At 43.4% G+C, this 18,511-nt stretch overlaps 1 protein-coding gene across 11 annotated transcripts in view; it reads right to left on the reverse strand.

The window, feature by feature from the left end:
- The window catches only part of GRIP1 (glutamate receptor interacting protein 1), a gene marked incomplete at its 5' end in the record, with an annotated part of 699,088 nt that overhangs the window by 18,517 nt on the left and 662,060 nt on the right, over positions 1 to 18,511 (reverse strand). For 7 of the 11 annotated variants that reach the window (XM_082635788.1, XM_082635796.1, XM_082635790.1 and 4 more), the window contains 3 exons: positions 8,819 to 9,052; positions 14,043 to 14,154; positions 14,975 to 15,131. In XM_082635788.1, the coding sequence (XP_082491914.1) occupies positions 8,819 to 9,052; positions 14,043 to 14,154; positions 14,975 to 15,131 (503 nt within the window). Of the gene's footprint in view, positions 1 to 8,818; positions 9,053 to 13,887; positions 13,933 to 14,042; positions 14,155 to 14,974; positions 15,132 to 18,511 lie in introns of all 11 variants that reach the window. The other 4 variants (XM_082635794.1, XM_082635792.1, XM_082635787.1 and 1 more) reach the window with 1 other exon arrangement.

Raw genomic sequence — 18,511 nt, forward strand, 5'->3', positions numbered from 1 at the left:
GACGCGCAGGCTCAGTGGCCATGGCTCACGGGCCCAGCCGCTCCGCGGCATGTGGGATCCTCCCGCACCGGGGCACGAACCCGCGTCCCCTGCATCGGCAGGCGGACTCTCAACCACTGTGCCACCAGGGAAGCGCCTGTGTTTTCAGTTTTGACACAAGTGAAAAGCCTCAGCAGCAGAGCCAACTCTCCCCACTTGGATTTTAATGGCAACTGTCTCTACTCTCTTGAGCACATCAAGGCAAGTGGCAGCCATCCCCAGAAGCAGTTCCTAAGCCCTGGCTGCCTCTGTGGCTCAGCCTCTTGCCCGATGGCCTTATCAGAGATGGTTCTAGTATTTCCACAAATTACAGGGCACTTGGGTTTATTCTTGCAGACACCACTGGGGGAGCCCTGTTCCTTTAAACCGGACAATTCAAGTAATGTTGGTTTTGAGCACAATCCTATACTACCTGTGGGGCTGGAAGAAAAAAATAAAGTATGGCTTTTCCAGCTGCATTCTTCCAGCCCAGAGGAAGCCATCTTGGATTCTGCCACTCAAAAGTGTGGGTTCCAAGATGAACAGGGTCAGGAAAAGCAGCTGCCGCCTTCCTGTCCAGGAGTCTCATTGGCAGAGGAGAGAACTGGACAGACAGCAGCGTCAGACGCTGCCTCCTGATTTCTGGCAAGCATGTGGCCCCATGAGCTTGACAAACGGGGGCTCAACAATGGGAGAGTCAGAGCTTGGATCGTGGCCCTAAGTCTGTGCGTGTCAGGGCTGACTTGGCCCTCAGAGAACTAGGTCCCAACCAAGGAAGTTCACAGTTTTTAAGATCCATGGTGGATTGAGGGCTGCTTTCCCAATTCATCTCAGAGGACCTTTGCAGCTTTCATTTCACATCATACCAAAGAGGAAAGAACCAGATCATTCTCCAAGCCTCCAGGAGATCAAGCCACGCCACGGGCAGCTGATGGACACCTAGTTACCGTTAGCTCTGCCCCTGGCCCTTTCTCCTTGCCCAGCCAGCACCAAGTCAGCCAGCCTGGCAGAGACCGTTCCAGCATCAGCTCAGGACTGCCGGCCGGCCCTTCTCCACTCCTGCCTCTGCTCTCCGGCCCCCAGGGCTGCTCTGGCCTGACTCTCCTCGAACTCCTGTCTCTTCCTGAGTCCCCCTGGCAACTTACTGACCTCCATAGCCCTCAGGCCCATGTGGGCAAGATGTCCTGATCACAGTTCGAACATGTGTGTGTTGGGGGTAGGCGGGTTCCCTACACCACCAAGCAACCCTGCAACACCAGCTGAGTGTCCTACTATTCAACTCAGTTCTGACATCATCTCCCTGGTGATAGCGTCAGACTCCACAGGTTAAGGGCTCAGGCTTACAATGTCACCTCACCTCCACCCCAGCATTTTAGACAATGGTCTTCAGACACGGGTTGTCACCCGTGCCTTTGACCAACCGGCTATATCTCAGAGGTTCCAGCAGCCCTCTCCTTGGGTTTGACTAATTTACTAGAGCGGCTCACAGAACTTACCAGATCACCGGTTTATCATAAAATGGTACAACTCAGGAACAGCCAGCTGGAAGCGTTGCTCTGGGGCAAGGTATTCGGGAAGGGCACAGAGCCTCCGTGCCCTCTGAGCGCACCACTCTCTCCGCATCCCCACCAACCTGGAAGCTCCTGGAGACCCAGCCTTTCGGGTTTTTATAGAGGCTTCATTACACAGGCACTAAGTAATTGGCCTTTGGCGATTGATTTCACCTGCAAATCCCCTCCCCTCCCTGGAGGCTGGGGGTGGGACTGAAAGCTCCAACCCTCTAATCACAGGGTTGGCTCCACCTGGCAACCAACCCCCATCCTTAACTGCATCTAAAGGGAACCTCATTAACATAACAAAAGATACCTTTCTCACTCTCAACATTTAAGAAATTCCAAGGGTTTTAGGAGCTCTGTGCCAGCAACTGGGACCAAGATCAAATGTATACTTATTATAAACCACAGTATCACAGGTGGCCTCCTTGATTCAGGGGCCACCTGCATCTCTGGGTGAGAGGCATCCCCTTCACCCATCCTCTGGGCTTCTGGGAATTTGGGGGCAGGAACCTGTCATTCGGGAAGTATGACAAATGACAGCGGACCAAACTCCCACTGCACTGAGCACTAAGAAAGTTGACTTCCTCATTCCAGGTAATGCTGTGGTTTGACACTACAAAGATCCTCAAACAAGAAAGAGGGCAGCCCTGGGCTGGATTGTTATCAATGGCATCCTCACCACAGCCCGGCCAGACACGCAATAGACACACAATAGAGCAGAACGATGGTGGAGGAAGAGGTCCAACAGGCTACTCTCCAAGGACCTGGACGTTAGGGAAACAGAGTGACCCTCAGGGAGCCACCTCATTTGTAAAGTGAATATCTCGTAGGTAGCAATATTTTACGACCTATTAATAAACACATTTGATCACAACAGAGACAAGCAAAAACATCAGAAAAAGATTGAATGATCCCTAGGCCAGGGCTAGACTTAAGGGAAGCTATTAACATTTCTGGACAGAAGTGAGAGATCAAAAACTGAAATATCAGGCACACTAGACCACTGCCTAACAAGCCCGCCTAAGGGTCATCTGAGTCTAGGGGACTGCACTCTGTTTGACTTAGCATTTCTATGGCTCAGGGCTCAGACTCTGTAAAAGTGGATGGCAACTTACAGAGAAGAGATACGATGCAAATTGAGTTCTGTCCCTCAGAAAAGATAAGTTCAAAGGCCTTGCTTTTATTTCCCTGTAAGTCATTGAGCAGGTTTCATTTTAACTAGGAAATCTTATTTGGCATTCTTTTTTCTTTCCCCTCCATGGACTGAGATATATATATATATATATATATGGTATAGTTTCTTTATCTTCCCTTTGAACAAGCTTTTTCATCCTGCTGTCATTCCTCATTGATGAGCTAAAAAACACTTTTTTTTGCACGAGCCAATCATTTGTTTAAGAATTTTGTTTTTTTACATTTTTGAAAAGTAAGTCTTAACAGAATCACAGACAAGGGAAGCTGATTGAAACAATCTATTTTGAGGACTGTGGGGGCTGGATGTCATTACTCATATAAAACATACAACCTAAACTACAACCCTTGTCCTATAATTCCACACTGACTGTCAGCTGCCCCTGGTTTTACAAGGAGAGAATATGCTTGTCAGACTGATGTAGTGACTAGTAACTAGACACACGTCCATTTCTCTCTGTAAAGAGATTCTCATTATGGTGTACACCTCCACCTCTGGAGGCTCGAAGGCAGCTGCCTGAATCGTCTTTAAGGCTGGGATCCTGAGGAGATCTCATTTTCTGGGTTTCTGACACTGTAGGGCTGAGGTAAGACTGAATGGTGACTTCACCTGGGAAATGCTATTTGTGAAGTCTCCTCTCCTGATAACAGGGGATCCCTCCCCTTTTCTGCTAAGCGAGTAAGCTGAAGTTCAGAGAAGTGATGTAGCCAGTGACTGTCAGTTTGTGACCAAACCTCTGTCTGCCTGACAATTCACTGGATCTTGAGTACCAACTGCAAATATTTGGTGAAGAAGACGCCTGTGCCGGAATAAGATATGTGTTTCCATTTCATATTTCCTCTTAAGGCCGAGCCTGTTCCTGAACTGGGGAGAATATTGCAAAAGAAGTGGGCATTAAACACCAAAAATGACACTCCTTCCAAGAAGTGAAACAACTTTATCACATCAAGAAGAACAAAGGTCCACTCTCAAAACACTCAAATATATTGAAACTGCAAAGTGAACTTGGCTGAGAGAAAAGCTGATGGTAGCAAATGCAGCTACAAGAAATATGAGACTCAAATGTTCACGGGTCATGCCATCAGCAGCCATAAATAAGAGATGATTCTGGAAAATAATTTTTAAAAACCTTTCTGTAAAATATAAATAAAAACAGCTGCATACAATTAAGGAATATAATTTTATTGAAAAACACAAATGACACGGACTTAACTGGTAGTCCAGTGGTTAAGACTACATGCTTCCTCTACAGGGGCCGCAGATTCGATTCCTGGTCGGGGAACTAAGATCCTGCATGCCACGCAGTGCAGCCAAAAAAAAAAAAAACAGCAAAAGGAAATGATTTTCTAAGAAGTCCAAATGCTCTGAATATGAAGAATTTTCTACTCTATTGAAAAAAAAGTTTTTTGCCTTAAAGTATGCAAAGAGAAATGAGGCTAGAATTCATCTCAGAAATAGATTAAGTGGACACCAAAGAATATTTAAGCTTCAGAAGGAAAAGAGGGTTTATCAATGAACTGTAGCTAAGATCACAGGCTCCTTATCTGCAAAGAGAAAAAAAAATCTGTGATAAGCTATAGTACAAGCCAGAATTCATTTTAAAGGTAAAACTTCAGAAGCTCCAGGGCCAAAGATGCAACCTCATTTCCCCTTTACTCAGCCACTATGTGTCAGTGACTCTGATTTCACTGACACAAGATAATCACCTCCTGTTAGCAAAACCTAAGGGAGTGATTCTCAATCCTTAGGGAGCAAAAGAATCCATTAAGGGGTTGCTAAAATGTAGATTCTTGGCCCCCACTCCCAGAAAGTGCTGACCAGGTGGGTCTAGGTTGGGCTTAGGAACCTGCGTTTTAACAAGCAGCCATGTGATGATGGTAAACATCATCAGAGGTCCATATGCCAAACTATTCTCTGAGGCTATGGTTCCCAAACTTTTGGTGGAGACCCATTAATAAGTCTTGAAATCAGCTTAATGTGACAGCATTTGAAAACAAACAAAGATGTTAAAATAAACAAACAAATAAATAAATAAAAGAAAACAAAACAGAAAATGTTAGCGTATACTGTGCAGTCAATTTTTGGATTCATTTACATATACGAATGTGGGTGTATGTGTGTCCTGAATTGTGAGGTAAAAGGTATTTTGGACTGTGTCTTAGCCAAGAAAGTTTGAGAGGCAATGGCCTCTGGAGACACGAGTATCACTTCCCTGTGACTCCCTCATTGTCTACCTGCCGTGCATCTAAGTACCAAACCATCACTCCAGCGCCAACTTCCTCCTCCAACCACAAAGGCCCAAAAGGGAAGTGAGGCTGTGGTGCTTTGTTCTCAAGTGTCAGGAAGGATAAGTAGCTTTTCAGGTTCAGGAATGAACGGGGACAACCTGACGGAAGACCTGCTGGGACACGGCAGAGCCTCAGACACAATAGATAGTGTGAAATAAACAAAAACCATGTAGCCTCTCACCTGAGCTCTGCATTTTCATAAGGTCTAAAGGAAGAAAAGGTACTGGTGAGGAGGACTGGGTGGAAAAGGAGGGGCAGATAATGGAGAGGAAGTTGAAACTCAAGAAACTGGAAGATTAAGCCCACGCTTTATTCTTTCTGTATCAGGAGATGGAGTGGCTTTTGCTTTTTGTTTGTGTTCCCCAGGAAGCGGGGTGGATACCGGCCCATTCATTCCTATCCTCTTGAGGCAGCTTCTAGTGCTAGTCAGAGTTTGTAGGTACTGGCTTGGATATGGATAGATCCACAACTTGCTCTCATGGCCAGCTTTCACCAAGTGGCACACAGCCTCGAGAAAGATGGCAACTGGAAAATAACACCAAGTGTGTTCAGAATGGTGTGCTATTAACCCTACCCAGCCTCTTCACTCTGGTCTTTGCAGCCCCTTGGGAATTCCTCCACTAGGTCTATGTAGAAAAGTCCACCCAAGGGGCTCAGGGAACTGAAAACCAGCCTTCATTCCACTTGCCAAGCTGTGCAGTCTTGACTTGGGGTTATTTTTAACTTGAGGAAGGGATGTTTTTCTATTTCCCTGGTCCCCTCTCTACACCACCGCCCCCAAAAAGAGTACCTTTTCCTCACTTCTGTGAAGGTTTAGTACAGGCTAATAGCACCCCAATGGGAAGATAACTCAACTGCATCAACAAGGCACTGTGCCTTTTCATGGTGTCAGGTAATCCTCCAGTGTTCAAGGGTCACCCATAATCAAGACACAAGCGTGAAATTACCAGTCTCTGCTCTGAGTAAAGTGACTCTTCTAATGACTATTTCTCCTGTCAAGCATTTCAAAATTGGAGAATGTGTTTAACAACAAACATGTGGATGGCCTATCAGGGTAATTGAATTCACTTAAAAAAAGAAAAGATACCCGAGATGTGAGCATAAACCACCCCCAGAATTCCATATTGTCAGGTGGCAGGCTCCTCCGCTACATTTTCACTTAACAAGATCATTTTGGGTGTCTTACAATGCCCAGGACACCACCTACTTCTAAGCATCTTATTTTGTTTGGTATCCATCTGGAAGAAGAGTGAAGCCACATGGGAAATGCACTTATGCTACCATTGAGGGGAAATGACTGAAGTGAAGGAAGAAAGAAGTAACCCATTTATTAGGTCAAGTGGGTCCAGCGGAGTCTGTGATCTGTGGCCTCTCAATTCGCACCCCCCCACACAAATGTTCCAACCAGTCCATCCTCTGCCACTCATTGTGCTGCTTAAATGCATGACGCCTTTTTTTTTTTTAAAGACCTATTTTCAGCACATTTTTTAAAACCTCAGCTATAACAACTTGCACAGCCAATTGACTGTCGTTATCTTTGCTAACTGCTTTCAGTACAGGAGGGATGGGAAGACAAGCCTTTTGTATTGCTGGGCTAACAGGAATCTCCCTTTGAGGAGACTGCTTCATTCCAGAAGGAAAAATGGCTCTATTTTATACTTGCTATTTCCCTATCCTGTAGCTGGAGGTAATCAATATCTGCTAAGAAGCACTGTTGTGGGAGGCTAAAAATAGAAAGAACAGAGCACACAGTAGGCACTCACTGGTATCCTTTTCCTTTGGTGCTGAGGGAAGGTGGGTTACCCAGCATGCTCCCCTCTGCCTGGGCAGTAGACTTTTAGAGAAGAGGGGAAGGCAGGGTTCCTAAATAACCAAGGGAATCAGGAAGGGCCAGCCCTTTTCTTGGTACAGCAGAATTAGCAGTGACTATGCAGCTTCTGCAATTTAATCACCAATGGAGCCCTTACAGCCTCCTAATGGTGTTTGTCAATTAGCAGATTAGGATATGTGACAGGTGGTAAAGGCTGGTGTTTATCAGACAGACATCAATTCAGGGTAACTGGATAAACAAACTAACTTGTGATATGGGGCTAGAGCTGGGTCCCCACCCTAAAGTGTCAGAAACTTCTTTGCTTTTCTGTAAAGTCTGTAATGCCTCTTTTTTTATTTTTTGCGGTACGCGGGCCTCTCACTGTTGTGGCCTCTCCCGTTGTGGAGCTCAGGCTCCGGACACGCAGGCTCAGCGGCCATGGCTCACGGGCCCAGCCACTCCGCGGCATGTGGGATCTTCCCGGACCGCGGCACGAACCCGTGTCCCCTGCATCGGCAGGCGGACTCTCAACCACTGCGCCACCAGGGGAGCCCTGTAATGCCTCTTAATGCACAAGGCTCTCGTTGGCAGATCTGCACTCCCTCAGTACACTGCTATCTGTGACATCCTTTTGTACATGTTTCTTTCTGTGCTTTGGAACGCCTTCCCACCCTCCACCTTCCTGTGGAGTCAACACCTGCATCTAGGAAGGCTTCATCTTCCTCTGTAGTGGGTTCAGGTTCCTCCCCAACCCTGCCCGCCACCACCATCGTCCCTCAGGGCAGCCTAGTCTAGCGTCTATTGTACTTATCCCACCATCTTCCTACCTTTTCCTGGACTGTCTCCCCATTAGACCATGTGCTCCCTGGGGATTTATAATACATTCTTTAAGTAAATAAATGCACAGTCTATGCACTGAATGAATGAATGAATGAATGAGTGATGAAAGAATGAACCCAGGATTGGAACACAGAATTCAGAACCCAACTTCCTATACAATCCTTTCTTTCACTCTATCCTTTGTCAGCTGCAAAACAGCTGCTTTTAATAGTTAGGGAGACTGAAGTCGTTAGAGGAAAAAGGGAGTAGTTGGCCTTTACCTCCTCTCAACCTGACATTTATATGCTCTTCTGGGAAAGACCGATAACTTATTTCTAGTTAACAGATTATTAACTACAGAGAGGATCTTGGCTCTCAAGAAAAGTAGGGTGAGATTGTTACCGACTATACATCCTTATGTATTAGCAACAAAACAACAAAAAGCATTAGAGTTCTACAAAAGAAAACCAGAGAAAGTTCCCTCCCACTGCTTTCCTTGGCCTGGGTTCTACAGACACTGTCACCTACACGTGCCTTGTTCAAACTCTGCCAGCAACTCAAATTCAGCTGTTTGCAATCATAGGTTTTCTTCCATGAAGCAAAGTGAGGCAACTAGCATAGCAGAGATGGAACGTAACCAGGGCTTACCCTGTCCTGACCCAAGACACCTAAATGATGTCTCAAAGAGAACTTCATGTCCCCTGAATAATATAACCGTCTACTGAGAAGTCTGTAACTGATGATTAAGCCTTCCAGCATCACCCCTGAAACCCCTTTTCAGTGAAGCTGGGAGTGTACGACATTTAGAAAATCCTTCCCCCTTCCAATGAAGTTGGAGTAACAGACCAACTCATTCAAGCTCCACGTGACACTAGAACCTCAAACTTCTGTGAGAAGATTTTGGCCATAAATACATTTCTGATAAATTCATTGCTTGAAAGCCAGTGTTCCCCGTTTTATGAGATTACCTCTCAGAGATCACGTTTTGCAAACAATCGGTCTCTGATGATCTGCCTTTAAGCTCTAGCTTCTCTCCTTGGCTGAGGCCACGGGAGAATGTCATGATCATGCTTGCATCAGGGTGGCCACGCTGAACAGAATGTGACCCTAAGGGAAGGAAAGAGAGTTTCCTGACCTTGTGCAGCTCCACAGGAGTTGGGGACATGATCTCCTTCATTTCCTGCTTCATTTTTCTCAGGGTGACAGACTTCCTGCCCACATCCGAGGGCAGAGTGTTGCTCCGAGTGGTCTGGCTATAGTGTGGCCGCGAACTGCTCCGTTCCTGGAAGCTGGCCTGTCGCCCCAGCGGACTGCGAGGTGTAGGGGCCTCGTGATTCAGGCTCATCGTGCTCCCCGACATGATTGTTGCCTGTGGCATTGACAATGTTCAGAAACGATTAAGCCACGGACTAAGAAAAGCGTTTGGTTGTTCAACATGAAGCACATTTCTCCTTCTGCTCAGTCAAAATACGGTCTCTTCAGGGCATAACCAAAGGCTGGAGAATGGACGTACTAATGGCACCATGAAAAGTCTGGGAAAATGCTTCGTAAGTGACATTTATAATGCACAACTCAAATCCAATTTAAGTACTTAAGCCATTGAGTTTATTTAATCAAATACCACCCCTGGCAGTTTGGAGGAAAACTGAAAAGCTCTAACATCTGCTCACTACAAACTACATTTTAAGCGTTAACTTTCCACTGAGTGGGATCTAAAGATGGGATTCACGAGGCAACCTTCAGTATATCTTACAGAAATGAACTAAGAACTCCTCAGTGGGGAACAGGCTGACCCCATTTGCAATGGTGCCTCTAGTCCCACCTGGAGGTAACAATGGGCTGAACTGAGGCTACTGATACAAAGGCGAGGGCTTCTACCGAATGCTGGCTGCCTAGCTCTGGCATACTGTCTTTCCTTTGGCCACGTGGCCGGCCGGAGAAGTTTGTAAATCAGCTAGGTCTCCACATCATTTGGCGTAGGTCAGTGTTTCTTAGAAATGACCTTTGTGTAAGATCCTCAGAGAGGTTAAGGAATAATCATTTATCACGCTATTGTATTCAACCCTTTGCTCAAAAGTGATGAGACCTGGGTTGGATTTTACCAGTGAATTGAGAAGTTTGTTCAGTTTCAAATATGTTCCCTGCATAATACACAAGGAATGGTAAGATTAGATCTCAAAAATGACTGAGTCTCAGAAGTGGAACAAAAAGAGCATTTGAAACCAATATCATGCTGGGAATGTTTATTTCTCATGGTTAGAGGATGCTAAAATTCTGTAAATATGCCTGTAGCCAGCTCTGTGTTCCTCCGTATGATGGTTATATAATGGTGTACCAGCATCGGTGAATCTGCATGAAATCATGGATACAGAAAACAAATTCCACGTGCCACGTGACTGGCTACAACATGATCTAGTGGTGTTAATACCGATGCTAAAGTAACGGAAGTGTAATTTGTTGAGTCCTTTGAATGTATTCACGCATTTAAGCCTCACAACAACTTTATGAGGTAAGTGCTGTTATTCCTCCTAATTTACATGTGAGGAAACTGAGGCACAAAAAGGCTGATCTACACAAGGTCCCATAGGTAGTAAATGAGCCAAGTGCGCTATCTAAAATTACTGATCAGGAGGGAATACTGCAAAGCGAGTAGAGTTTTCATTTGCTATCTTGCTAAGATTTATAATTCCAAGCTTCACCTGGTGTTCAGCTATACACATGCCACTAACAAGATCTTTGAATGACAGCCAAGTATTAGCACACAGGTAGGTATATCTACAACTCTGTTGAAAAAGAAACAAAACAAGTGAACTTATCAATATCCTGACTAGATCAGTTACCTTACGGATAATTTTTTTAAAAACAATTGTAAAAAAAACCTCATGGGTCATTGAGCATTTACAAATGCTAAGTACCACATATGTGTGTGTGTATGTAGCATACCATTAAATACTTATAATAACTCTATATGGTAAGGTATTATAATTATTATACCTCCTCATTTCACTTAAGGAAGGGGATGCCTGGATAAGTGAAGTAACTTGCCCAAGAGTCTGGGATTACAACTTTAGCAATCTGTCTCCAAAACTCTTATTCTTGACTATGAGGCTGTATTGGTTCTCAGTCAAGTTTGAGGTTGAAACACATAAAACTGACTTTTTTTAGTAAATGAAAAAAAACCCTTAACATTTATCCAGTGTGGATTATCCATATAATGGTTGACTTCAGATAAATCCCCTTTAAATTGAAACCTTTCTATTACTAGTTTTGTTGGTAACATGGGACATCCTTTTATTTTATGGCATTTAACTCACACATATCATTTCCTTGTTTAATCTACTGTTACGGATAGCATCTGATGATTGTTTTCTTGCTGTGGTGACCATCCACCTATTGTTTTTACCTATTTAGACTAGCTATTTGCTTTGTTAACATTTATTTTTAATACTCATTTTTCATTAGACCCATAGGAAACACATTGGAAGTCAAATAATCACTACAGCTAGGAGACAACACTTCTGCTTTGATGAGCCTTAGCCACAACAGAAGTTACAATCTGATCTAGAAAGGGTTCTAATGGAAGCAATGACAGACTATCAAAAGGCCTTCAGGTTGAGTTTTCAAAGGATAGATTGTTTTGTTTAAAGTGAATGTAAATTGAATTAGTGATATTGCTGAAGGAATATTAAAATTAAAACACAAGTACAAAAACTAAAATAAAAAATAATTAAAGTTTTCTAGGATTTGTTTCTGCTTCAAGAGTATGTATTGCCTGTTTTCATTTTGCACAATTCATAATTTATATTATACTTTTTCAAAATTATTAGTGAGATAACTGGTATACATACAACTTAGGAGGAATAGTTCAAGAGTTCTCTATCTGACATTTAGTTAAAACTTCTTCCTATGTTATACTAAACAAAAGGTAGTTAAGGCAGTATTCATTACTCAAAAAAGTGGCAAAAGTAATTTATATCAAACATTTATTGTGTCATGTTCTACGTTAAGTGCCATATAAACATTAGTCATTATAATCCCCATATTTTAAAGAAAAAATACCCAATAAGGAAATTAAGTAACTTGTCCAAAGTCTTAGTTTGAATTTTTCTCTTCTGTTAAAACTATATATTTTTCAGCGCTAAAGCTGAACCTAAATTATTGCTGGCAATGGGGAAAATGACTAGTATAATTTTCATTTTCATTTCAATCGTAATCATTTTTCATCTTAGCTAATCTTCTACATTTGTTACAGTTATAGTATGCTTTAACTTTTAATGCTGGATATACATTTCTTTTTTTTTTTTAATTTTTATTTATTTATTTTTGCTGTGTTGGGTCTTCGTTTCTGTGCGAGGGCTTTCTCTAGTTGCGGTGAGCGGGGGCCACTCTTCATCGCAGTGCGCGGGCCTCTCACTATCGTGGCCTCTCTTGTTGCGGAGCACAGGCTCCAGATGCGCAGGCTCAGTAGGTGTGGCTCACGGGCCTAGTTGCTCCGCGGCATGTGGGATCCTCCCAGACCAGGGCTCGAACCCGTGTCCCCTGAATTGGCAGGCAGACTCTCAACCACTGTGCCACCAGGGAAGCCCCTGGATATACATTTCTTATTCAGGAACCTAGCTCCAAAAATATGTTTTGCATAATAGCGTTTGCAATCACGGGAGCAGAGTTCATCTAAACTGATAAATGAATCTCTTTGTGCTAAAAGTGTGAATGAGATTCTAATTTATGGATTTGTCAATCATTCTTCCTAGTTGAAAACTTTAATTTCTATGTGGCTTATTAATTCAACCCATTTTTTTTTTCCTGGATGTATAATTTCGAGGGCCACGCCTGCCTGAAACGATGTTAGAGAAAACCTGTTGGCTCCTGCAACATGATTTCTATGCTGACGTATGTTGTTTCCATTAGGTAACTCAATGTCTGAGTGAAAACACAACTTCATTGTATTACTTTTTACATCATCTTCATTTTACCTGATGTAGAAGCTATTAGAAGAATAGCTCCTTCTTCAAAAGAGAAGTATTTCAAAATGCAAAATGAAAAAGGCATATGAGCCAAAACATGCTTTGAAAAGCAGGAATATGTTCAAAAATTGTGAACTGAGATCTTTATTCAGTTTGGGAGAATGCTGATCCTTCTCCATATGGGAAGTGGTAAAAGTTTAAATAAGCCACCTGATACTTAAGTACTCTACTTTTTTGGAAAGTTTCATAAAAGGGAATCAATTGCTAACATCTTAATTTATTTAAATTTTATAGGATTATCCATCTCCAGGTCCTTTAACTTGTGCTCTGAAGCTGCAATTCATGCCAGGTAATAATCAAAATGTTTACAAATTCAAACTAATATTTTTCTTTATAATTCTCTTTGCAGATTCACAAACATTAGAATCACATAAAATATCCACACATGCATTTGAGAAGCAAAATAATATAAAGATGAGTCATCATTTTAGAATTGCAAGAGTTCCACCCCATTAGGCCATTCACATTCCTTATGGTGACTTGGGGACCTCATATGACATCAAAATAAAAATGAAACTTTTGCCACTTTATTTTTTACAGCTCAGAAAATTTAAAAGAACATAAAAGGAAACAGTCTAGGACTTCCCAGACCAAAGTGTGAATACCATCAGCAAATTTATGGCTTCGATTAAAGAACTCCCCAGGAGTTCAGCTATTATACTCCGTCTCTCTGCAACTCCTTGAATTCACACTAAGTTAACATAGAATCAGGATTTGCAATTAACAGCAATGTAGTCTGTAATATGTTGGCTGCTTTTCAAACAAACTGGCTTTTTTCACCAGAGGCACTGTCATCTACTTTAAGGGCAAAATGAAGTAAAATAAAATTTCCTCTTATGTTCCTCTTCACGATCAAATTAATGTCTCTACCAGGTACAAATGAAAACATGCCAAAGAAACCTTTCTAAAGCAAATAAGAGAATGAGAGATGCCACTGCTGGGAGACTTAGCTCGCCCCAAACGATCCAGTGGCAAACAGGTACAGTCAGGGTTAGCAGGGAGCAATGGCAGAAGCCACAGATCAGTAAGCTCGGGGCAGGGGTGGGTGGGTTGGGGAGGGGTGGAAATGGGGAAAGAAATACTTTTAACTGCATTGGATAAAATCAAATCACTGTCCAGACGGCAAGGGGGCAGGGAAGGCAGCTTCACAAGCAAAAATATAAACATAAAGGGTAGCTACCAAGAGATTCATGTTTCTCAAAGACACACGCCTGTCAGCTTTCTCCTGTGGAAAGGGTTAAAGCTTTTAAATGAACTGGTGTGATCAATGCCAACTCAAAAGGACCAAGAAAAAAATGAATGTAGAAACAATAAAAGTAGCAGGACCGAGGCTACCTCGAGTTCTCTGAGAATTCCTGATTGTCCACAGGTTTCCAAATCCTCTAGCGCTTGGGACCAGAAGTTCTCCTCTTGTTCAGCCTCTGCACTGTCCGGAGCCCCTGTAAAACTGTTGTGAAAAACAGTCTGGGTTAAGAACTTGCCAGACTTTTTTTTTTTTTTTTTGTATCCAGAATCTCTCTCTCCTTCATCTCACACAAAAAATAGAGATTCGTTTTGGATCTGGCTTTCTTCCCACTGTGGCCTCCAAGTCAAGCCAGCTCCAGTAGAAGGACGCTTTAGGAAACTCAAAGTATCTCAAAGACCAGAAGGACCATGGTCTTACTAATTGAATTTCAGAGTATTCACGGCTGTGTCAACTTGGCACCCGTGGGAATATCTGTCAGCTGCTCTGTCCACAGGGAAAGGGAAATCAAACTTTTCTCTAAGAGAGAAAAATATGTTTTCCCCACTCATTACAAACATCAGTATAGAGCCGTTAAGTGCTATCGCCTTTTATGAATTTCCTTAAAATATTTTGGTAAGGAGCAAACTGCTAAAATAGACCTCTCAGTTGAAAATATGGAACCCTCAGTTAAAATATTTTTTTTCTAATGTAAGTTAATGTGAAACTACCTTCTAAATGAAAGGAGAGGGAACTAGTCATAGAGCGAGGACATGGTTTACAGAAGTAGAATTTCCTCATGTGCTACTGTTGTTTTCATTCAGGGAAACTTAGCTCTTGCCCTGTTGTGTGGTGGATCCCCTGGCTCCCACTGGGCAGGCCCAAGTCTTCGAATCTGGGCGTGGGGCCAGCATGGATGGTGACAGTGGCTTCACACAATGCTTCCAATGCTAGCAGTAGGTGCCACTGGAAGTAGAGAAGTTCACATCTGGCCCAGATGACCCGGAAGCAGTTGGGACAGGGCAGCAGTTGGTGAAAACCTTACCCACTGACTGTGGACCGGTCCCAGTCTTCGTTACTCAGCCCCACATCTGGGTAAGTCTGGCTTCGAGGCTTAGTGACTGGGGACAAACTGCCTCTCTGTTTGGGACTCCTCCAGTCATAGGTGTTGAAGTTGTAGCCTGAGGCCTGAAAGCCAGTGCCTGAAACAAAAACAAGGCATTATATTCTATTTTAGTAACTTGTCTTTTTCTGTAGGTTCCATTAGTTTGTTCAAGGGGGCTGACTTAAACAGAATTTGGGATCATGAAGGCCATCAAGACAATACTTAAATCTTACATTAAAGACACATTCACACCTATTATCCCAAATGAGTCTAACAACAACCCTGAGGCAAGACCCTTAGACCCAAGCAGGAGGAGCCACAGTGCTGGACCTGTGCTTTCTGTGGCTCCTGCCCTCCTCTGTCCAGGTAAGAAATCTGCTGGGGCCTGGGGGCGGTGGTGGTGGAATACGCCCAGACCTGTATCTAACTCTTTCTAGTGCAATCTCCAGAAGATCAGAACCCTGACTTTCCTGCCCAGACACCCTGTGTCCACTTCCAGGTGGAAGTCTGTCCTTCTGAGAGTGGAATTTGCCACCAGATGTGGGTTCCCGGCCCAAGGAGTGGCCCAGGGGCGCTGGTTGCAGGGGTGTGGGCCAACCGTGGCTAAACCGGCTGGCGCCCACCAATGTTAGGGATGGGCCCGAGGATTATTTCATCCACCAAGAAATGACATTGTTAGCGAGCAGAGGGGTCAAATACCTACAGCACCAGCGATAACGGCAAACACAAGGTGGGCATTTACTATGCACCCAGAACTTCATTAAGCGCTTTATTTGTATCACCTTATTTGTTCTTCAAAATTATCTTTGAAGGTAGATACTGTTATTATTTGCATTCAAGGACCTAGGGGTACTTGCACACTTTCCTGGGGGCTCCAGTCCTAACTTTAGGAGAATCAGTTTTCAGATCCTCAGATTCCACAGGCAGGTAGGTCTTCCCAAAACTGGCCTCACTGAGAAAGTTCCGGGAGGATCTGAGATCGGTCAAGTCTCCCTTCTTACTTCCCCATTCACAATTGTTTTCCTGCCCCTTTACAAATGAAAGACATATTTCTCATCCATATCAAACCTTTGAATGAGCTTGGCCCCGGGATATAAAAACTCCCAGGCATCAAATCAAGGGATAATTCGGGAAAGCCTCATTCCTGAGGGAAGGTCTTGGAGTGGAGCCTTATTTCAACCAGGCACAGATTTAGCGCAAGGCTTTTACTCCCCTCTCATCCATCTATCTCCCTGCATCTCAGAATCAGAATTCAGAAGGACAGCTGTCAGGGTGAGGAGGTGGGCACATTATGATGTTTATTTGAGCTGCGAAACAAAGACTCACTTCCTTTCTGACAGGGAATTAAGTCTGATTGACTTGATGGGTGACAGTGAGGAATGGCTTTGACAATGAGGCTATATAATGGACAATTTTACACGAATTTGAGCTAAATCTGTGGCTCCATATTTTGACAAAAATATATTTAAGCATATTTACCACAAACTGGAAATGACAGTTTTTGCAAGTATTATAATTTGAGGAGAAAAAAGTTAGGATGACAACTTTAAGTGTGTTGCGGGGTCTCAGTTTTCAAAATTCTTCCCGAGGGTTCTTCACCTGGGAGAGCAGGGGCTGACTGGCAGGTCTGACTTTGTGGTTCGTGCTGTAACCACCACACATGGCTTCATCTATTACTTCAGGCTGTGACCCGTTACGTATGTGTGTGTTTACGTGTGTGTACCGGGTTGCAATATTACATGCATTTCTTACTATGCTTAAAACACATAATCTAGCAAACAGGCCTAGGGCTCCAATTTCACATACAATTCAATGACCCAACCACATAAGATGACTGTCTCCATGCCATCCTTTTGTTTGTCTTCCCCATTCACCTTCCCTCTACTCGTTTGGTCCTATAATGCCATCCTCACTATCAGTTAGAGCACAGAGAAAGCAGGATGGCCAAGGGTAACGTTCTCTGATCAAAAGGATTTAATCTCCAGAATGCAGGGGAAAGCACACAGCCGCATGATGGAAATAATCTACGAATCTCCTGTTTTAGGAAACCAAGGATAAGAAGTCCTTGGCACAGAGGAACTATTTACAGTTCAAAATCTCATTTTCTTTCTTGGGTAACGGCAGAGTGTGGCTAGATATTTGGGGAGAAGTCTTGTGTGATGAATGTGCAGTTTTCTGTCAGAAGTGTTGAATTAAGGGAACACATGAGTCTCCTCTTGACAGGGGGTGACTGGGCAACACTGCATTTCTTCTGACTCCGTCTGACAGGCTATGCATCTTCTCCTTCTGAACCAAATAAACTAACCCCCAAATATTTACATGAAGTCTCTTAAAAAGAGTTAGGGGAAGCCCGCGTCTCACTTCCCTTACCCAGCTTTAAACTTGCTAAAAGCCAGATGCTAAATGGTTGTGTCCTCTGGGGGAGCATCCTTTTCTGACAGGCATTAAACCCATATGACCGTTCAGTTCCCAGGGGAAATTCCAACATGTTTTAAACTGAGCAGATTAACTTTCTGATTTTCCTTCCAACTGTTGTAACTAGTTCTTGGTGACTTGGGCAAGAGTGTAAGGATGGCCTTGAGCAGATATGAAGCATCAGTACTAGGAAAATGTCCCCTCCCTGCCGAAAGGCGTGTCTATCTATACCAAGAATGCCTTGTCTTAATAAGCATTATTAAATGATTATTGCATTACAACAAAGCAGGGCACAAAAAGGGGATACAATTCAAATATTTTTGCGTTAGGCATGAACTTAGAAGACCTGGGTCTGGTCCATGCTATGCTAGCACAGGGACTGAAGTAAGAGAAGACCTAGGTTCAAATCCCAGGTTTGCCACTTCCTTGCTCTGCAGTCTTGGCCAATTCCCCTTCATGTAAAATAGGGATAATGACACGTGCTTCACCAGGTTGATATGAGAATTGAGAATAATACACACAAACACTCATGAACATGCCTGGAACACAATGAGGTTTTAATGAAAGCATCATTTAATGTTCATTACTTTTATTATTTACTAAGTCACTCAACTTGTCAAGATCTCAGTCTCCTTATTATAAAACAGGGAAAGTAGGAAATCAGCATTGCTAATTCAGGAGATGTTCCAGCACCTCTAAGACTTGTCAGGTGCTGCTGGAGGAGCTGAAATGTAAAGATAATAAAACTAGGTTCCTGTCCTCCCAAACTGCACAGTTTAGTATAGGTTTTGGAGAAATAGGAGGAGAAACAGGCATAGATAGAAAATGAGAATTCTAATAGCATGTGAGAAGTGTTATCCTTTCAGTCTGAACACACTGAGAGAAAAGAATAGACATCTGTCTGGGGGTCAGAATACAGGTCATGAAAGGTGTCAACGGAAAAGCAACATACAAGCTGGGACTTAGAGGATAAGCTGGCATTTACTAGTGGAAGTACTGTGGAAGCAGTGCAGGCCTAGCAGGAGGGGCTGGAAAGGTGCACTCGCGATAAGCGCCGCTCCT

This window comes from Mesoplodon mirus (genome assembly GCF_964341445.2).
Source record: "Mesoplodon mirus genome assembly, chromosome: 11".
Classification (NCBI taxonomy): domain Eukaryota; kingdom Metazoa; phylum Chordata; class Mammalia; order Artiodactyla; family Ziphiidae; genus Mesoplodon; species Mesoplodon mirus.